Source organism: Marasmius oreades, chromosome 1 (genome assembly GCF_018924745.1).
Source record: "Marasmius oreades isolate 03SP1 chromosome 1, whole genome shotgun sequence".
NCBI lineage: Eukaryota > Fungi > Basidiomycota > Agaricomycetes > Agaricales > Marasmiaceae > Marasmius > Marasmius oreades.
The window spans coordinates 4,906,421-4,924,088 of record NC_057323.1 but is presented as its reverse complement, the minus strand read 5'-3'; the positions used below and the strand labels follow the sequence as shown (position 1 = coordinate 4,924,088).

The 17,668-nt window shown below is 46.9% G+C and overlaps 6 protein-coding genes across 7 annotated transcripts; 4 read left to right on the top strand and 2 right to left on the bottom strand.

Moving 5' to 3' along the window:
• Nucleotides 1–4,877: 4,877 nt before the first annotated feature.
• On the top strand, nt 4,878–6,096 carry E1B28_001796 (uncharacterized protein; the record flags this gene model as incomplete). The annotated part of the gene is made up of 3 exons (XM_043147765.1): nt 4,878–5,197; nt 5,260–5,593; nt 5,647–6,096. The coding sequence occupies 3 exons, from the start codon at nt 4,878–4,880 to the stop codon at nt 6,094–6,096; spliced, it is 1,104 nt and encodes a 367-aa protein (XP_043016479.1).
• A 24-nt stretch (nt 6,097–6,120) lies between these two features.
• E1B28_001795 (uncharacterized protein) lies at nt 6,121–6,875 on the top strand (the record flags this gene model as incomplete). Its single annotated transcript, XM_043147764.1, has 2 exons — nt 6,121–6,147; nt 6,210–6,875. The coding sequence occupies 2 exons, from the start codon at nt 6,121–6,123 to the stop codon at nt 6,873–6,875; spliced, it is 693 nt and encodes a 230-aa protein (XP_043016478.1).
• A 552-nt stretch (nt 6,876–7,427) lies between these two features.
• Nucleotides 7,428–9,594, bottom strand: E1B28_001794 (uncharacterized protein). Its single transcript, XM_043147763.1, has 13 exons — nt 9,570–9,594; nt 9,141–9,511; nt 9,047–9,089; nt 8,964–8,989; nt 8,799–8,904; nt 8,487–8,730; nt 8,299–8,432; nt 8,192–8,240; nt 8,076–8,138; nt 7,903–8,016; nt 7,731–7,846; nt 7,647–7,675; nt 7,428–7,580 (listed from the first exon to the last, which is right to left on the bottom strand). The coding sequence occupies exons 2-13, from the start codon at nt 9,226–9,228 to the stop codon at nt 7,519–7,521; spliced, it is 1,074 nt and encodes a 357-aa protein (XP_043016477.1). The 5' UTR covers nt 9,229–9,511; nt 9,570–9,594; the 3' UTR covers nt 7,428–7,518.
• On the top strand, nt 9,575–10,737 carry E1B28_001793 (uncharacterized protein). Of its 2 annotated transcripts, XM_043147762.1 has the most exons (7): nt 9,575–9,799; nt 9,874–10,003; nt 10,053–10,210; nt 10,270–10,304; nt 10,361–10,468; nt 10,523–10,638; nt 10,691–10,737. In XM_043147762.1, exons 3-7 carry the CDS (start codon nt 10,196–10,198, stop codon nt 10,696–10,698), a joined length of 282 nt encoding a protein of 93 aa, XP_043016476.1. In that variant the 5' UTR covers nt 9,575–9,799; nt 9,874–10,003; nt 10,053–10,195; the 3' UTR covers nt 10,699–10,737. The 2 variants fall into 2 exon arrangements, with proteins under 2 accessions (XP_043016476.1, XP_043016475.1); XM_043147761.1 differs by lacking the exon at nt 9,575–9,799 and having other exon boundaries at nt 9,834–10,003; nt 10,270–10,468.
• Nucleotides 10,738–11,284: 547 nt separating this feature from the next.
• Nucleotides 11,285–13,495, top strand: E1B28_001792 (uncharacterized protein; the record flags this gene model as incomplete). Its single annotated transcript, XM_043147760.1, has 1 exon — nt 11,285–13,495. The coding sequence occupies one exon, from the start codon at nt 11,285–11,287 to the stop codon at nt 13,493–13,495; it is 2,211 nt and encodes a 736-aa protein (XP_043016474.1).
• Nucleotides 13,496–13,643: 148 nt separating this feature from the next.
• E1B28_001791 (uncharacterized protein) lies at nt 13,644–15,873 on the bottom strand. The gene is made up of 2 exons (XM_043147759.1): nt 15,819–15,873; nt 13,644–15,753 (listed from the first exon to the last, which is right to left on the bottom strand). The coding sequence occupies exon 2, from the start codon at nt 15,725–15,727 to the stop codon at nt 13,700–13,702; it is 2,028 nt and encodes a 675-aa protein (XP_043016473.1). The 5' UTR covers nt 15,728–15,753; nt 15,819–15,873; the 3' UTR covers nt 13,644–13,699.
• Between the last annotated feature and the right edge of the window lie 1,795 nt (nt 15,874–17,668).

Genomic DNA, 17,668 nt, shown 5'->3' with positions numbered 1-17,668 from the left:
TTTCTCACGGCTTTTTTGGGGGCCTGACAGGCCTTTATGTAGCTGTCAAACTCCAGCCTGAGGTGCCATTCTCACTTTCCCCTCTGCTTTGCTGCCTCTTCGTGACATCTACCATCACAAAAATACTTTTCTATGGGCTTGCCAGCTAGACCACAGCAGCACAGGTGATACTATAAAGAGCAGATAAGATAGACAGCCTTCAAAAGTATTAATAATCCAGATATAATGGAGATAGTACCTTTTTTTTCGCCTTTGCTATATGCATGCATGAAGAAGAAAAAAAAAGATTGTTTGTTTCAGTCTGATCAATGAGACTTGATGCAGAAATTTGAGCAAATTTTGATAGCTAAATAAGGAAATTTTTACTGCCACAACTGGGGAAAAGTGCATTTCCTTTTAAAAACAATAATTTGGATCCACACACACTGATTTGAGACAGTATCACATCATTTTGGGGGTGCATGCACCTTTCAAACATAAGGTCCTCCAGGCCCCCCCCCCTCCCCCTACCCCATGTCTCAGAATTTGCTGATGAACACCTCTTGCGCCCTTTCCACTTGCAAACCCTCGTAAATGACATGGTCTACTGTCATGTCAGCACAGATATGAAGAAACGTGCTTTGTACCTATTAGAAGAAGGCTGGGGTCTTGACGCCGTGTTGGATGCTCTAGGTGTTTCAGACAACAGCGTACGGCGATGAAGACGTAATGAAGAGGAATATGGGTCTGTCAGATCACCCGTACTACCTCAAGGACGTCCAAGAATTCTCGGAACTGCTGTTTCCATTGAGTTGGATCAGCTGGTGCGCGAGACACCTTCAATTTTCCTTGACGAAATTATGGGCTACCTGGCAATCATGCACGGCCAGTCAATTTCAATCCCCACAATCCAAAGAAACCTTGTCAAACTTGGACTCCACCGAAAACTAATCAGAAAAATCACCTCGCAGCGTGATGAAGCCCTTCGCACCTCATGGTTGGACCATATCATTCAAAACTATACAGCCGAACAGATGGTATTCGTTGACGAATCTTCGAAGGATGGCCGAACAATTGCACGGCGGTATGGGCGAGCACAATGTGGGGAAACTCCAGAAGAGATCATGAGTTTCAAACGAGGGGATCGTTACAGCATCCTTGCTGCATTAGCATTGAGCGGATACATAGCCGTACGAGTTGTGGAGGATTCAGTGGACAGCGAAGAAATGTATGATTATGTGATTAGTGACCTAGTGTGTTTGTTATTCAACATCCTCTTCCTCCTGGAGCCTAATACTACTCGGTGACTCTCTACTAGGTTAATGTCATGAATCCTTTCCCCCAACCGTGTAGTGTCCTCATCATGGACAATTGTAACATACACAAGGGTCAGGCCATCCGACAAGCCATTGAAGCAAATGGTACCATCTGCTTTATCATTCTATGTTCACTTTGTGGCTGACAGAGCTTTTAGGATCTATTCTCATATTCTTACCACCATACTCGCCTGATTTCAATCCCATTGAAGAAAGCTTTAGTTGTGGTATGAACCCCAGTTTTCTTGCTCTGTGCGAAAATTGCTAACTGACAGATTAATACAGTGAAATATCACCTTCACCGACACTGGCGTGAGCTTGACAACCATCCGTTTCCAAAGCGAGTGTTATATGAAGCCTGTATGATAGCTGTTCACGCAGGGAATGCCCCCAGATGGTTTAGAGATAGCGGATACCTGTAGTAGCTGTATATATACTTCAATCATTGATCACAACCTATCGTTCAATTCTCAAATCTTTTGAGGTACCTGATATAAGCTTTTGTGAATCTCGCCCACTCCAGTTCCTCCAAACCTGTAACTTCCTTAACATACTGTGCGGATAAAACTGATACATCATCACCAACCTGGAAATGGAGGGTCTCTAAGGCCGTCAAAAACACCTCTGGAGGATTGACCCTGATGTCGTTCTTCAGCCAAGTGAAAGGGTCCCCTATGGCTGGAATATCGGGACTCCTGCTCCGAGGGTTAGCTACTGGAGGATGTACAGCTGCATTGATGGGCGTTGTTGGGAAGGGGTATGGGGGAGTATATGGGAATTGGTTGAAAGGTTGCGGTGGTGGCCAAATACTAGGATATCCAGGATAAGGCTGTAGATGCGGAGTGGTAGGAGCTGGTACATTATATGCAGGTGGCGGTGGGGGAGTATAAACTTGATTGTGGCGAGGCTCCTTTATAACCTGGTCCGGTTTGAAGAACTTGTTTTCGAGAGGCGGGACATTAAAGTCAGTGTTACCTCGCAACTAGGACATACAGACATCAATACTTAACTAGTAAATGAAAAGAATTTTGATGACTCACAATCTCGTACCCCCAGACACCTGCTCGGTTGTCATCAAGATGAAAATGCCAGTTTTTCGGTACATACACAAAGCATCGTATTCCCGGATGCTGTGCACAGGTGTCCATCGGATACTTGTTGAAAATTTCATCTTTGTATGGTTGTAAGGTGTCGTCAATGGCAATCTGTGGATTACGGCCCTGAGCAAGGGTAGAGATACCGCAGACATGAACATACCTTTTTCCCGAGGAGAGTCTCTAGTTTGTCGTGAACAGGGTTTGAAGCCCACAGATCCTTTTGTTCTGTGCGAGTGTCGGCATTCCAGCTCTGTAAGCATTACAAGCTGTAAGTAGTTGTGGATTTTTACGAGATATGCTTAACCTACGAAGGTGTCATTTTCCGTTTCTGTAATACTTGGGGGCTGATTGATACTGATCCAAATGGGGAGACTGCCGGCCTTCTTCTGCGAATTGGCTTGTATCCACAAGATCAAGGTTTCAAAGGAGCGTTGGTTGTGAAGAGGTAGTTCTGATTTCCCGCGAGCGCCGGCAGGCGTTGACTGGCACCATTTCATAGTTGGAACCACCTTCTCGATCCGCGCACGGTCTGTTTTGGTCTCCTTTACCAGCTCGTCAAGCAAGTCTTCCCAGCTCATCTTATCCGACAAATTAGAAGGCCCAAGCATCTTCGTTTCCGGCCCTTTTGCCTGAGCTGCAGAACCAGAACCTCTACCCTTCCGACGAGCACCAGCAGGCTCTACAACTGGTTTTGGGAGGAGGAGAACTACAATCCAGAATTGGATGCTAATATAGTTGGGTTGCGGTGGAGGTAACTTTGGCGGACGTCCAATACGTTTGCGTTGCTTGGATTGGACCTTATCGAAGCCAAAACCAAAATCAGGACCGACGGCATATCAAAGAACTCAATTGCGAACTTACCACCTTAGGAGTACTTGCTTCGTCTTGTTGGAATATTTATTACATCTTCTCTTCTATCTCTACTTTTATGATTGTTACCACCATCCCATATGCACACCTCTTACTACTATCATTCCGCAGTTGACCACAGTCGTGCGCAGCAATCTGCAGCAGTACAGACCATACGGTCTTATCTATATTTACCTATTGGACTCAGTATATAAGATGTAGCTTGACTACCTCAATAACTATCAGTTCTACTCCCTTCACCTGTAGTGAAGCCTCTGGTCATCTTTCCACCTGTAGTGGAAACCTCTTAGCTGCTAAGACTACCTGCTGTAGTCACTCTCAAGAATATCTCTTTATTCTTCTCACACATCTTCCATCTCAAGCTCCAAGTCAGTGAGTGGCCTGTGAGGTCCCTTCTTGAGTTGCCGTATTGACTTCTTGGGCTAGCGTCCGTGAATTTATGTTAGCTTGTGCGGTATCAAACTAAACCAGGACATACATTAACAGATCCCTCAGAATCTTCGCTTGTCATTGTGACAATTGCACGTTTGGATGGTGTTGGTGATCCATGTTCATCAGAATCTGACCGTTCTCGGAGGACTTTGCATTTCGTCGACGATTTCATTGGTGAAAACCTCAGAGGACTCGACGAGAGTGTGTAGTCCTCAATTCCTCCCCATTCTGAGCCTTCTTCAGTTACATCTAGGTCTGTTAATTTCCCTTCCAGCTGCTCGATGTCATATCCGTAGCCTCTATCCTTCATATCCTGTTGCCAACCTGGGGCAGGAGGTGACTCGAAGTCAAACGTATTTTCTGACTCCTCTTCACCAAAGACATGTCTATCTCGTTCTTCCTCGACACCTTGGTTCTCCTCGTTGTCAATCTGAATCTGATTTCCCAATTCAGAAGGACTGTTCTTTGGTGTTTCCGAGGGGCTCGTGGTTACCGCGCTGTTCCTCTGTGGAATAGTCAGTCGTATGAACAGCTTTTCCTGGCCACCATCCACTGTAGAGTCAACAGAATGAATGAGAATGTCAATCTATATTGAAACAATGACAGTCACCGTGGGTAGAACCACTTCTCAAAGCTGAACTATCGTTGGGCCCATCCACACCGCCGTCACTACCTTGCTCGGTTACAACGGCGTTTTTTTGTTTCTTTGGCTTCTTTTTGGCCATATATCCTGGTACTCAGGATTCTTGCGCGATTCCAGCAGAAAAAAAACGAGAATTGAGACGTAGAGTGAGTTAAAATAGTTTACAGGCTTTTTTCGACTTTTTTCGACTTCTTTTAATTTTTCGCACGCGCAAATGACGCGCCGCAAGGTTTTTGAGAACGACTGTACCTTTTAACCACAATTGCCATGGAAACTATACGTTCCCTCTCACAGATATAGAACAGGCTTTCCAGCCGCTCATAGTCAAAATCGACCAAGCTGGGTTTCCGACTTCAGGGGGAAATTCGAACGACTTACCAGTCGAAGTAATATGCGACAGTGCTGAGAAGAGGTTGGGAGTGCGCCAATTGCGCGTGCCTAGTTTTGATGTGAGTGCCTCTTCAACATCGGGAGATACAACATGGTGATCAAGATACGCAGTTGTTGAAACGGATGGCGGCATCGGATAAAAACTCGCAAATGAGACGTGTTTGGACCGACGAAATGATCAGCGTTGCAAAGTCGGATGTTCAGATCTTGAGCAAAGCCCAGGCAGAAGAAGATGGAGATTACGTCGCAGATTCTGTTAACAAGCACGTCGAGTTTTTGACGTGTCCAGAAGAGAGTGGCATCGACATCGTGGCTGCTGTTGTTGATGACCTGCTACCACCGCTGCTGCTGCATTATCTGGCAGGGATGTTTCTAACCCCAATCTATTATTCATTTTGGCCGACGGAAGATCTCTGTCGCGAATTAGTGGGTCACATATCTGACACGTTGAAATTCGCCTTGCGTCCGAAGTGAGTTTGGTTGACATATCAAAGCATTTTCTTACCATTTTCTTACCATTTTGGTTGAACAGACAAAGCCCGACGGACATAAGGCTGGTATTGAAATTGAACAAGAACGATCCTCCCGACTATTATGCCTATCGTCCGATCAATGACCTGTATGTAACGGACCAAGGGAATTCTAAGTCACACCCACTGGTATTGTGGGGGGAGATCGATTCACATTGTTCGGGATATGACCACACCAAGGGTCTTTTTGCCGTTCACACTTACGCAAAAGTGTGGATCACACAGAAACGCGCTAACTGCCCCACTCGTTTCCTTAACCTCTTCGTGTCGGACGACTCACAATTCCGTTTTGTTACCAAATTCACTATCTTCAAGGTGGTGGAGAACCAATCACAGGTGAGCATCTTTGTCTATGTTGCATACTTTTGCTCAGCTAATCCGTCACCCAGCCGGGCAAATTGGAGTTGAGACGTTACGCCCGCCTAATGACGAGGACGGAGTTTGAAGGAGCAGTGGAGTTTGTGAAAGTGTGCGCAGGCCTCTTTATGGGGATGCGTACAATGGTTACAAACAGCCGGGCTCATAGTGATCATACAGTCCAAACGTGGAGTATTCTGCACAACATGCTGAGTGTTTTTCCATCGAAAGCCCAGGGAGCATCTAAACATAAAAATCAGGATAAACATGGTGGGGAAATGGAAGTCTTCAATGCGGCCAAATTCTCCACTCCCCGACCCTTTTCAGATTTTCATCCCTGGGTGAAGAGGCGACATTTAACATCGGGTGGACATTGGGAGATTCCGAGGAAGCAACATTCGGACATTGAATCTGATAGGTCGCTTGGAAAAACTCGCGTTCTATTGGTGAAAAGTTCCATATTGGAATCGTTATCGTTTTAGCCTTTAGCAGACTCTTTGACTGAGATGGCTAATTGTTTGAAAGCAAGACCGGTGTGCAGTTATTCCTCCATCAAGTTGGCATTTAGTGTTGACCTACGGACCTCGGATCCAAGGGACAAGTGGCGCTTCTCAAAGAACAGGATCAGGAGGAATTCATTGGAGTTGCAAAGTTAACGAACGAAAGGGAAGTCAGGATTTTGAGGCAGTTGCAATTCCTGCGAGGTGTCGTCAAGATTAAGATGGAAAAGGAGCTCGAACCCGATGTCCATTTATTAATCACGCACTATGCGGGACAGGATCTCAAATCCTACTGTCTCTGCAGGGTCGGCCCAGGACCGCCTGCAATGGGCATAGTAGTCGGTCTACTGACTGTGGTGCAGAATGTTCACAACGCCGGTTTTGTGCACCTGGATATCAAGCCAGCTAACGTGGTGGTTCCTGTCAATGTCACTGATACCTCAGCAATACTTTTGGACTTTGGACTGGCGTGCTCAACTGAGGAGACGCTTTGTGGACCGACCGGCACACAAGGCTGGATGGCGCCGGAGGTGGAGGAGTTAGAGGAGAATGAGGAGAATGAGGAGATCGATCTCAAGTTGGCGGACATTTGGAGTTTAGGGAAGGTCTTGTTATTCATGACTGACTCGTGCACTTTTACTGAACAGGAAAAAGATTTGGCTGAAACGCTGGGGAAGAGAATGATTTCGGTGGACCCAGATGAACGTCCCTCTTTAGCTGATGTACTCTCCCAAGTTTGGCAGATGGTTGGACACTTGTAATAAGTTTTGGTACGATAACGTGGTTCCAGATTACCATCCGGCATCTTCGGTAAGAAAAAACCTATTTCACATTCTACCCTCACAACGCCCTTGGATTTCCCGGTACCACTAGCACATAACCAGGCAGTGTCTTTCCTGCTCGTATTGACTCTAGGATCGGCTCTACTGTAACGGTTGAAATGGTATTTTGGGCGCATCTGCACTCGTTAGACCCTCAGACTATTCTGGATCGGATGTCAATATCGCACGATAGCCATCCAAGGCTCTGCAAGAAAAACTTCGACCCTGATTTACAGCAACTTGGATGTAAAACCATTCTCGTACCTTAATCGTCGCAAGACAAAAAAGATGAATATAAGTGTAGATACCGTTCTCATTAGGTATTGTTCAAATCATCCTGAGCCGACCTTCGCCACCTCATGAGACCGATCCATAAGCTAACCGCCTCAACGATTTCTGAAGGGCTTTACTGACGTGTTCGTGTTTCTCATGATGACGCCAGGACTGAAGTACTGACCACTGACACGGGAATAGCATACGATGCGGATGAACCTGCGAATGTAGAGGCGGAGTAATTTCATCTACCACGACTTTCCCTACAAGAACCTACGAATCTCAATTATTAATTATGATAACTTTCACTTCACCAAACAGTGCCCGCCAAAACATTTGCGACATCCTGAGCAAGGAATTTATGAGCCGTACCTATGCAGAGAAATGAAAGATAAGCTGGAGACTTCGAATTCCAAGCAAGGACATATGATATCTTACTGGACGGATGCAAACCCTGATTGTCATTCCTGATTGACAAAAAGGTGAATATGAGATGAGATGAGAAGCGTTTCTTGAACTCACCCCCAGAAAAGGTCCGTTCCAGCCCCGTAAGTCGTCGCATCCCTGAAACCATATGCCTTGGGATCATTGAGAATGGGAGTAAAGGTCGAATTCGAATCCCAGATCCACGTTTTCACCTGGTCAGAAGTATGAACGGTGGCTCAATTGTTCATGAACATGGACATTTACTCACCCCTGTGAGGTTGGTAGATAGGTTGCGCACTCTGGTTTTCAGTTTCGAGTTGTAATCAACGATGACACCGTTCAATATCGGAGCACCTTGGTGGTTGGTATCGATGCCAATGAACTGGGAGAAAAGGTGCAGTAATTATAAGACTATCAGCGTGTAAGTGTGTATGTGCTCACGTATGGAGAACGTTCGAATGGTGGAACAGTGTTAAAAAGGAAGTTTCGAGCACCGACGTTGTACTGAGTGTAAATGTCAGTCAAAGGAGAGAAAGCAAAAGATGGATCAAACCAACCGTCTTCATAACAAGGGCGAAGTAGGCGTCTAGAAGCTTGTCATTATATCTGTGGTTCAGCGTCGAGCTCGATGGGCTTAAAGCTTAGAATGGTTTGGAGGACTGACGCGAGGCGATCTTCCTGCTGCCACCAACTCCACGAGAGATCATTGATACCAATCCAGAACGAGACGAGTGAGTTCTGACTAGTCCAGGGGGCTCCAGTAGGTTTCTTTGCAGTGCCATTGAGAAATTGGTTAATCTACGGGGAAATGTCAGCTGGAAAGGGAGAGAAGTAACAGATAGGTGGGCCTACCTGGTCCGTCAGCGACAAAACTGTTGGCGAGTACGGAGGAGCCAACGTCGCGTCAATCGTCGCCCCACCGTACGCATAGTTCCAAGTGAGAACCAATGAATTGTTGCGTTCAACAGTCATATAGTCTATCCAATTAGGCCCACCGTCCACCGTACCTCCAGGGTATGTAGGATTACCCATAGGATTACCGACCTGTGGCGGTTTCCCAGATGGGTTGAACGCCGTCGCCGTGTAGGAGTCACCACTGATAGCATGGACGGGCAAGGGTAAATAATACTCGAAGACGAGCACAGTTATCATAGCACCACTCACAAGCTAAACCAGAAATTGGCGGAAGCAGTTGGGGAAGTGGGTGTAGAACCGGAGGATGTTGTCGATGAGGTGGGACCTGTGCCCGATGGGATACATTGGCTGAAATCTAGAGAAGTTGGTATTGAGTTGTTTGACGCGAGAACCTCAACGCAAAAAAATTATTACAGGCATTTAGAGTAGTACAGGTGGTTCTGTACAAGATGATTAACCTATATGCAGTGTAATACAGAAGATGAAATTCAACGCACCCGGAAGTGCAAGCAGTCGATCCAACCCATCCAATTCCACCGCCTAAGGACTTCGTTCAGCTCTCTCAACCTGGATCACGACATAATGACTTACACTGGCCCCAGACTGGCTGAGCTTGAGCAATAACGGTTGGCACTACGCCAAGGCCGAAAACCATTAGAAGAGATAACGACATTTTCATCGAGGGGATACTTGGTCATTCGGGAATCCCAAATAACTTTTCTTAAAGGCTCGAGCTGTGATGCACATGGGTGAAATGAGAATTGTCGGATGGAAAGAGTCGAACATATGACTCAAAGACACCAATAGTCGACCGTCGAAGTTTTTCAATGTCTTCTCTGATACACCCGAGCCGATGATCTCCCGGAGTTGAAACGCCCATGATATTGATATTCCGGTTTGAGGTTTCACATGGTTAGAGAAGCCTCCAGAACTTGAAGCTGTAATCGTATACAGCACGGATGCTAGGTAACAGTATTAAAGAGGTTGCAAGTCTGTTTGAGTCTGAGATGAGTGACATACCGCTTCGGCGCGTCGCGGTCCTGCTTCTTGACCACCAGTTTTACCTCGACCACGTCTTTTCTCTCGGTTTCGCAGGTGCTTATAGCCAGTCTCGATGATGCTTGATCCAGGAAATGCAAAACTGTGTATAATAGTGCAATCCGGGTCCTACGGCATCGTGTATTCATAACATTATGATCACCCAGTCTCGACGCGAACACGATGCACATTCCAAGCACTTCACAAACTTGGTACGAAAAATACCCCATTTATGTTCTGTTCCAAGCGCCAACCTCGTTCACCAAGTACTAACAGTCCTTCATAGGTGCTCGTGTTAATGTACCGGACAATGAAGCCAAACAGCTGAAGCTTGTGGTCAACCTTTCTGGAAGACTGACATGGAATCAAATTGGAGAATATGCCAGGCGCCTGGAGGTCCAGGTAAATCTTGAAATGTGAGGTCGTTCACCTTGACTTGATGGCGTACATTCATTTAGCCAACAGACCACCCGATTTGACTTCGAGGATCAATGTTAAACTCCAAAAGTCGAGATTTTAGGTGACGTCTCAACAATAACAAGTCCATTGTCTGGTTGGGAACATGAACCTGATGCTGAAGGATTTGGAGGAGCCCAATACTGGTCAAAATGACGAACAAGTTGGTGAGCTTGACGTTTAAGTATGTTTGATGAAGATGATTCTCATACCTCTTGCGTCGTAGTCTATGCAAAATTCTTTCCCACCATTGTTTCTGAGGTATCACCATCACCTCGAGCTCTCAGCCACTTTCGAACACTAGACCTCGAGGACAGGTTTCACTGTTCTGACTCCGACACGCCCAGCAGCTGTGTCGAAACCAATATTACGGATCTTTCGAAGTCGACTCAACCTGCGAACAACCATTCGAAAAACAGATATAGGTTGGGAGTACCGTAAAATTGATTGCGCTCAGCCAATATCGATTTATCCTCCAGTCCTGGAAGCTTCCTTCGATCTTGGGGTCGTGCCACACAAGAGCCCTCAGAAAGCATTGGCAAGGTGGTACCAATTATTGTACCTGATCATGAACCGTCTAGAAAGTCTATACGAGGTGATAATAGCTAGCTCTACGATTTCGGATGAACATTCAGACGTGTCGTAAGGTCAATGAGGTTTCTGGGGTCGCTTGGTTGATTTTTTCCGGTGCTTACAGACCTGCAAGGTAATTTGGTTCGTTCTATTTGCCGTCATTGAAACTCTGGACACAGGTGGTCAAATTGTAATATGAAACGGAAGGGGGAATAGCTCTGACCGGATATGTCTTCGAGGTTTCTGTTTTTGAGTCGCGGCTTGATACACCTTTCCAAGTCATTTTACTGGCGAACAAAAACAAGTCACCGTCTAGCCAGAGAGAGGCGGGGAGACTATTCCATACTCTCAGCACCCTAGCTAGTAAGGCTTTTGCACATGTAAACCGACTCTCGTAACGGGAAAAAAATGGCCCGTCGCTGTCGTTCTGATGGAACATGCAGTTGGGCGATATTTAGTCAGATAGTACAGTGCATCTCCCGTTTTACAAGGCCTCGCTCCATCCAGAAGGCTTCCGTTGAGTTTCCCTCCTGGACGTAAATAGGACCTCGTTCGTTCGAGAATCAAGTCAAACCTCCAATTAATACGTAAGCCGGGTCCGCAGAGAAGTCGAGTTGTTGGAATCACACCGCCAAATAAACCTTTTACCTCCTCCCTACGCATCCCTCATGATCAGGCTGACTATGGAATACACTAGCCGCTTCACAGATGTTCTGAACACGAACCACACCGTTTCTCAACAGGATGCAGATGAAATAATCTCTCTCCTCGTCGAACCCAAGCAGGAATTGGCTGAACTTGATATGGAGTTGGCTACGTTGAGATCGAGGGTGGAGGAACTGGGAAATCGGCGTCAAATAGTGGGAACATTCGTCGATTCTCATCTTGCTTTAGTTTCATCCTTCCGCCGTCTTCCCGAGGATGTAATGACAGAAATATTCCTTCGCTGTCTCCCAACCGACAGGAATCCGGCGCGAAGTGTGGCAGAAGCTCCCCTGCTACTCACCAGAATCAATAAGAGATGCAGGGATGTAGTGCTCGGTTCGCCGCGATTGTGGTCTGCGCTTCACATCTATGTCCCTCCTTTCGATGAGGCTCATGAACGCGACTCGAAGGCCCGCCTCAAACGGCGCGCTGAAGGCATCGAAGCATGGCTCAAACGATCTGGAACTCTACCTCTCAGTCTTTCCATCGTCGTTTCTCCGTATAACGAGCCATCTAGAGGCTCTGCATACAGGCCATTGATTCATGTGTTGGCTTCGTTTTCTTCACGCTGGGGAACACTCGTACTCAGTCTGCCCTCCTCGTTCATGAGCGAATTGGAGAAGAAAGTAGATGTCGAGAACTTAGCTTCCCTCAGCTCGTTACAGATCGATTACTCGAAGCATTCTGTTCGTTACGGTCAGATCAACATGATGTCCCACCAATTACCCTCAGCCGACATCGAGTTCACCCGAGTGCTATCTAAAGCACCCGAAATCCGGTCGCTTGCTCTTCAGAACTACAAATCCAATGTCTTGAAGTTACCGATCGCATGGGACCATCTCACCGGGCTTGAGCTGAACTCGCGTAGCTCGCATCAAACCGCCGAAGAACTTTTCGTCGTTCTGAGAGCCGCAGCATCCTCATTGGAATATTGTAACGTGACATTATATTGTCCCCATGGCTCCTCCAATCCAGGCACCGGCAATGAGTCTTCTTCTCCCACTCATCCCCAGATCTCATTCCCGAATTTGCACACACTAAAGGTGCATGTCGAGTTTGCTCCCCAGATGCAGTTGTTCGGTGGACAGCAGTTTGCGCAGCCGCCGAGTTACTCCCCAGACGCTCTAGCGCTGTTTTTTTCCTCTATTCTCGCGCCATCCTTGACCCACTTCACATTTTCCATCTACCCTCTTCCATCCTTTGGCTTCTTCGATCACATGCCCTTCCTCAGCATGATAAACAGATCAGATTGTAAAATTGAGACCTTCTCCCTTGCTTTCCCAGTGACGACCGCAGCACTGTTAGAATGCCTACAGTTGTTCCCTTCGTTGAAGAATTTCCTTTTCAGTGAATGTTTATGGGCAATTACGAATCAATTCGACACGCACAACGGGTTTCCCCCAGGCTACCCGTCTCCCACATCTTTGAGTGGTAAAGCACGAGCAAATGCGTGTGCCATTACAGACTCATTTCTCCGTTCGCTCACCTGGTCTTTCAAAAACCCTCACCCGATCTGTCCTCATCTTCAATCTATGACCATCAGTGGGGCCATTACGCTCTCAGAAACGACGATTATCAGGTTCGCTCGGAGTAGGTCACCTTCGAGGATCAAATCTGGTGGCAAAATTGTTGAAGACGAAGACGGTGCTCAGGATGAAGATATCCCGAAGGAAAGAGCCAGTCAACCTCAACCTGGTCCTTCGATCGCTTCAGTGGTCAGCCCGCTCAAACAACTCATTGTTCATTTCGACCGAGAGACGAAGAGAGGCAAAGTCAAACGGTCAGGAGAAGTGTGCGATGATAATATTTCTCCCAAGTTACAAAATTTGCGGTCGGAGGAAGGCATAAAGGTCAGACTGACGTATCCTTCGCCTCTCGTGCATCATGATTCGCCTTGGGCTGGGCTGGCGACAGGACCTGGGGCAAATTTTGGTGCATATAATGTTGGGTATGGTAGTATGGCCATGGGACCGATAGGAAACGGGTTAGACGATGATTTAGACGATGACTTTGATGATATCGACGAAGATGCGGTTGAAGAAGTGATGATGGCTCATGATCACCATGCCGGCGGTGGTGCTTTTCCCGTCAATTTGGATGATATTTTCGGTGGAGGTATCACTCTGCAGAATATGCAGAATCTTCCAGCGTATATTTATCCTATGAATGGCTGACCTCGTTTTCACCTACCTTTTTTTTAAAAATCTTTGTTGACACCTGTACAATACAAAAAACGATACAGCCTTCGTTGTATCCTCTTATAGTGTAGTTGGCACTGCTTATTCATAGAATGGAAAATCCAAGTGATGGTTCAAACACGATGACAGCGAATAACTAGAGATGGTTGTGGAACAAAAGAACATAATAACTAATGGACCTCAACTCCGACTCTGTAGAGCGCTCCGCCAACCCTCCCACTCCCGGACGATATCTGGCAATTGATGACTTCCAGTTTTCGTATCGCCTCCCTCATCCATGCCCAAAGGATCCGCAGTTCCATTAGTCCGGGACTTTCCATCCGAACCTACTATAGCCGCAACCCCATAATCTGTCTTGATCCCATAAATACCCTCCCCAAGCGCTCTCCTGATAAACGGAACCCACATCCAAAAGAACACCTCTCCAACAATCACCACAATCTGCTCGTCTTTCGTCAGCCCATCCACCACCTTCATATCTCCATTCCCATGCTCGTTATACCCATTCGTCACATGGGTAGTACTCTTCAGCGCAGGATCTTCAACGACACATCTAAGGTAATCCAAAAGCGCTTTGCCACACCGAGCAATCTCCCTATCAAGCACGGCTTGTAAAACATGACATATCGTGGTCGGTGCAACCAACCGAAGATGGTTAAACGTCGTCAACACGGCATTGGTATGGACCGCTAACGGTGGATACATCGTCAATGTCGGAGGAGGTACATGCGCCGGTAACTGAATCGTTGTGGCAGATATCGACGTCGACGTCGGTGATGACAAACTCATCGCTGCTGTGGGTGCGATGAGCCATTTGGATGGGAGTTGAAGGGGATGGAAGGTGTTGGTGTTTTTGTTGGACCCTGGTGTAATGACCAAGCGTTTCGGTGGAGCTATGGTTCGTGAGCCTGTTTTTTCTTTAAGGAGCTCGGTCCAGGCTCGTGTGTGATTTTGCAGGTCTTCGGTGACGATCGCGAGGGCGGCATCTGAGAATAAAGAGCCGATGATACCTCCGAAATCCATTCCTATACGAGCGAAGGAATTACAGCAGAAGGTAAGAGGTTTCAAGATGGACTGTAGTAGTGATAATGGAATACGGGAGAGTGTGAGTTTTGGGGAGAGCATTGGAATAAGGTGACTTTCGAGGTTATGAAGGGTGTAGGTTGTGAGAAGGGTATGTATTCTCCACGGCAGATCTGTTGGAGCTAGAGTGGAAGACGATACTTTTCCTGAACTCTCCGACCCCAGATGATCCAGGAATATCGATGTATATTGGGCAACAATATCAGACGTTTCCTTCCTCCATATATCAATATATTTCCGGAGGTGTTCGACGAGATCAGCCTTATCCTTCTCCTGCAAGGCACTAGCCTCGACCAATCTCATTATATCTCGTTTACACCCTTCCAAAGCCGCGCTTAAACACTTTTCGCGACCGGAAAGAAAGGCAAGAGCTATCTGTTCCTCTGGGTGTACCGCACTGGGATTTGCATCCGAACCATCATCACGGAATACATCCATCTTCCTAATGAAATTCACTGCTTTCCATAACGCTGGCAGTTTGCGGTTCGGTTCTTGGAGAGTTGATAGAAGAGTAACCAACATGTGGTCTATTGCATTCTGAACTTCCGACATCACCGAATTGAGTACCAACGGAGGTGTTCGTGAAGAAGAGGAATATGAGGAAGTGACGGACTTCGCGTGAGCTGAGAGAGCTAAGGCCTCCGAGAAATAGCCATTACGGACGCATGACTCGATGAGAAGGGGAATGTCGAGCAAGTCGCGTATTTTGTCATGTTGTTCAAGCACGCCGCGAGCTTTCCTTCGTTCGCTGAGAACAGTATCGGTTCGTTCACGCCATCTTGATGAGCTGTCTTCGAGAGCTGGCAGACTTTCGCTGACAAGGGAGTGTAAGGCTGAAGAGAAATCATCTAATGAGGATGTGAGGGCAGTCGTGGTAGTGTGAAGGGAGATGAACGTCGGATAGGAAGTATGGGTGAGTGATGTGAGACTGGAAGTGAGATGATGCGATTGCGTCTGTAAGAGTGTCGGTTCTGATAAAAGCGTCGGCAAGGGTAACGTCGTCAGGTAATTAAGATAGTCCTGAGACGCTTTCGTCGTCGCCGACGACCCAAAAAAGTCCGTCAACGTGCCCGTATCTTCGGATTCGTCTGTAACATCCTGTGTTGCACTAGCCGTTTCTGCCATGTATTATGGCTGATTATACGAGAGACCTATCTGCCAAAGAAATAAACACGTTAGCCCCAATATGTCTAATTTGAAGTAGAACGGGCTCAACATTACAGAACATTTACCACTGTCACCGGCAACGACGACAAGGGTGGTTGGGCAAGGGTCAGCTGACATAATCCGTGGGACCCTTTCTGCAACTGCCAACCATGATCAACGTTGCACATGATCAACGTTGCACATAACAGTCAAGGACCAAGAACTCTACTCTGAGACAACTTTGCGGAAACCACGCTGCTTGAAATTGATTGGGATCTATCTGAATCTTCCTTGACTATATCTGTGGCTGAAGCAGCGTCAAAATACCACTATGTTGAATGCCAGTCTCGAATCGAACTCCTTTTAGTCTGGACGTTCTATGATAATTCTCGAGTACGTTGTGACTCCAAATTGACAATCGAAAATCAGCCAGCTGTTGTATGTGACTTAGAATGATTGGAAAGCTCCTATCCCAGGAAACGCTCCTCTTTGCGCCACCAGTTGCAATTCTGTCGCAAAAAAAGAGAACATTCGGTCCGGTTTTGACCCCAAGTTTTCCGGTCGGCTTGGAAACTTCAAGGAGAAGTCTTCCCGAACAGATGCAATCTGCTGTAATGTTGGCGGGATGGTATACTTCGTGCAAGTACCATCTTGGTTTATGTGGTTCTCTTCATCGAGCTCAGCCTGGCCGGTGCGGATATCCCGCAACCCACCATCATTCCTGTATCCGGTTGCAACTTGCAACAATCACAGTTTTCTTCTTCAAGGGGATCTAAACGCGCCATAATTGCTTCGATCATTCTATATACCCCTTGGGCCTGGGACCAGTGCCAGCGCAGCTCAAGTTCCCGACGTATAAGGCTTCAAGTACAAATCAATCCTCTATTTCGCGGCACCGGGATTACCATCGCACAATCCGGGATCCTAAATGGATAAGAGTATATATACACTGCTTTCCCAATGACCAAACGAAAACGGTGATACTTTGATGTATGTTCAAATAATCACTTTTATGACCGTCGCTACTTCCTCGTACTCATTGCGGAACCCAATCAGGTTATCGCGCCTGCCCAATAACCATGTACCAAAGCATATGATTTAGGAGCTTCGATACCCGTGTCCGGGAAAGCTTTTCCCGTGTCTGCCACTGTCTCAGTTCTTCCCGTACTGCCGGATGTCCGATATAACCCTGTCGCGTCCGGACGAGGTGTGTAAATCATTCCTTAGTAGTAGAATTATTCTCCAGACGCACATGTCTTTTCAACTTACACAAGTTGTGACAGATAGACATGGAGCTGAAAACCACATGTCGCAGGGACACGAACGCCACATACACGGAATTTATGCCACCTCTGCCAAACTCCCAGTGGTCATGCCGCCATACGGATCTGTTCCTTGAGTATCTCAATTCTTAGCCGAGTCTGCCACGAGTGAAAGTAGTTTTTCTGGGTTGTTGTGATGCCATTCACTTGCTTACCGCTCCCGTTAACATATCTTCAGAGTTTTATGCATCTTGAGCTGGATTCAGGGAAATCGGACATCTATACATAATAAGTACAGCGTTCCATTCGCGATGCTGCTCTCTGCATGGCTGACTTCTTTTTTTGTTTTTGAAGGTCTTGTCTGATTATCGATCGGCCTTGAAACGTTCAACCGTCGAGCCTAGTCTGTGCGGAGGGTAGTTTTTAGGCACTTAGGCCGCGAAAGGTCCGAGGGTTACAGTAACGATAAGCAAGATCTCGCACTCCTACTCGGCGTTGGCTGACGATTCGATCCAAGGCTCTACAAGTTAGTATCGTTGATGCCTGAACCAATCGGGAGAAACCCGCAAAGCAGTCACTAGGGCCGAGAGTTCCGAAAACCGTGCAATTATGTACCCAAGTTTGCGCAAAGGCCAACTATACTTAGTTCCGACTCAAG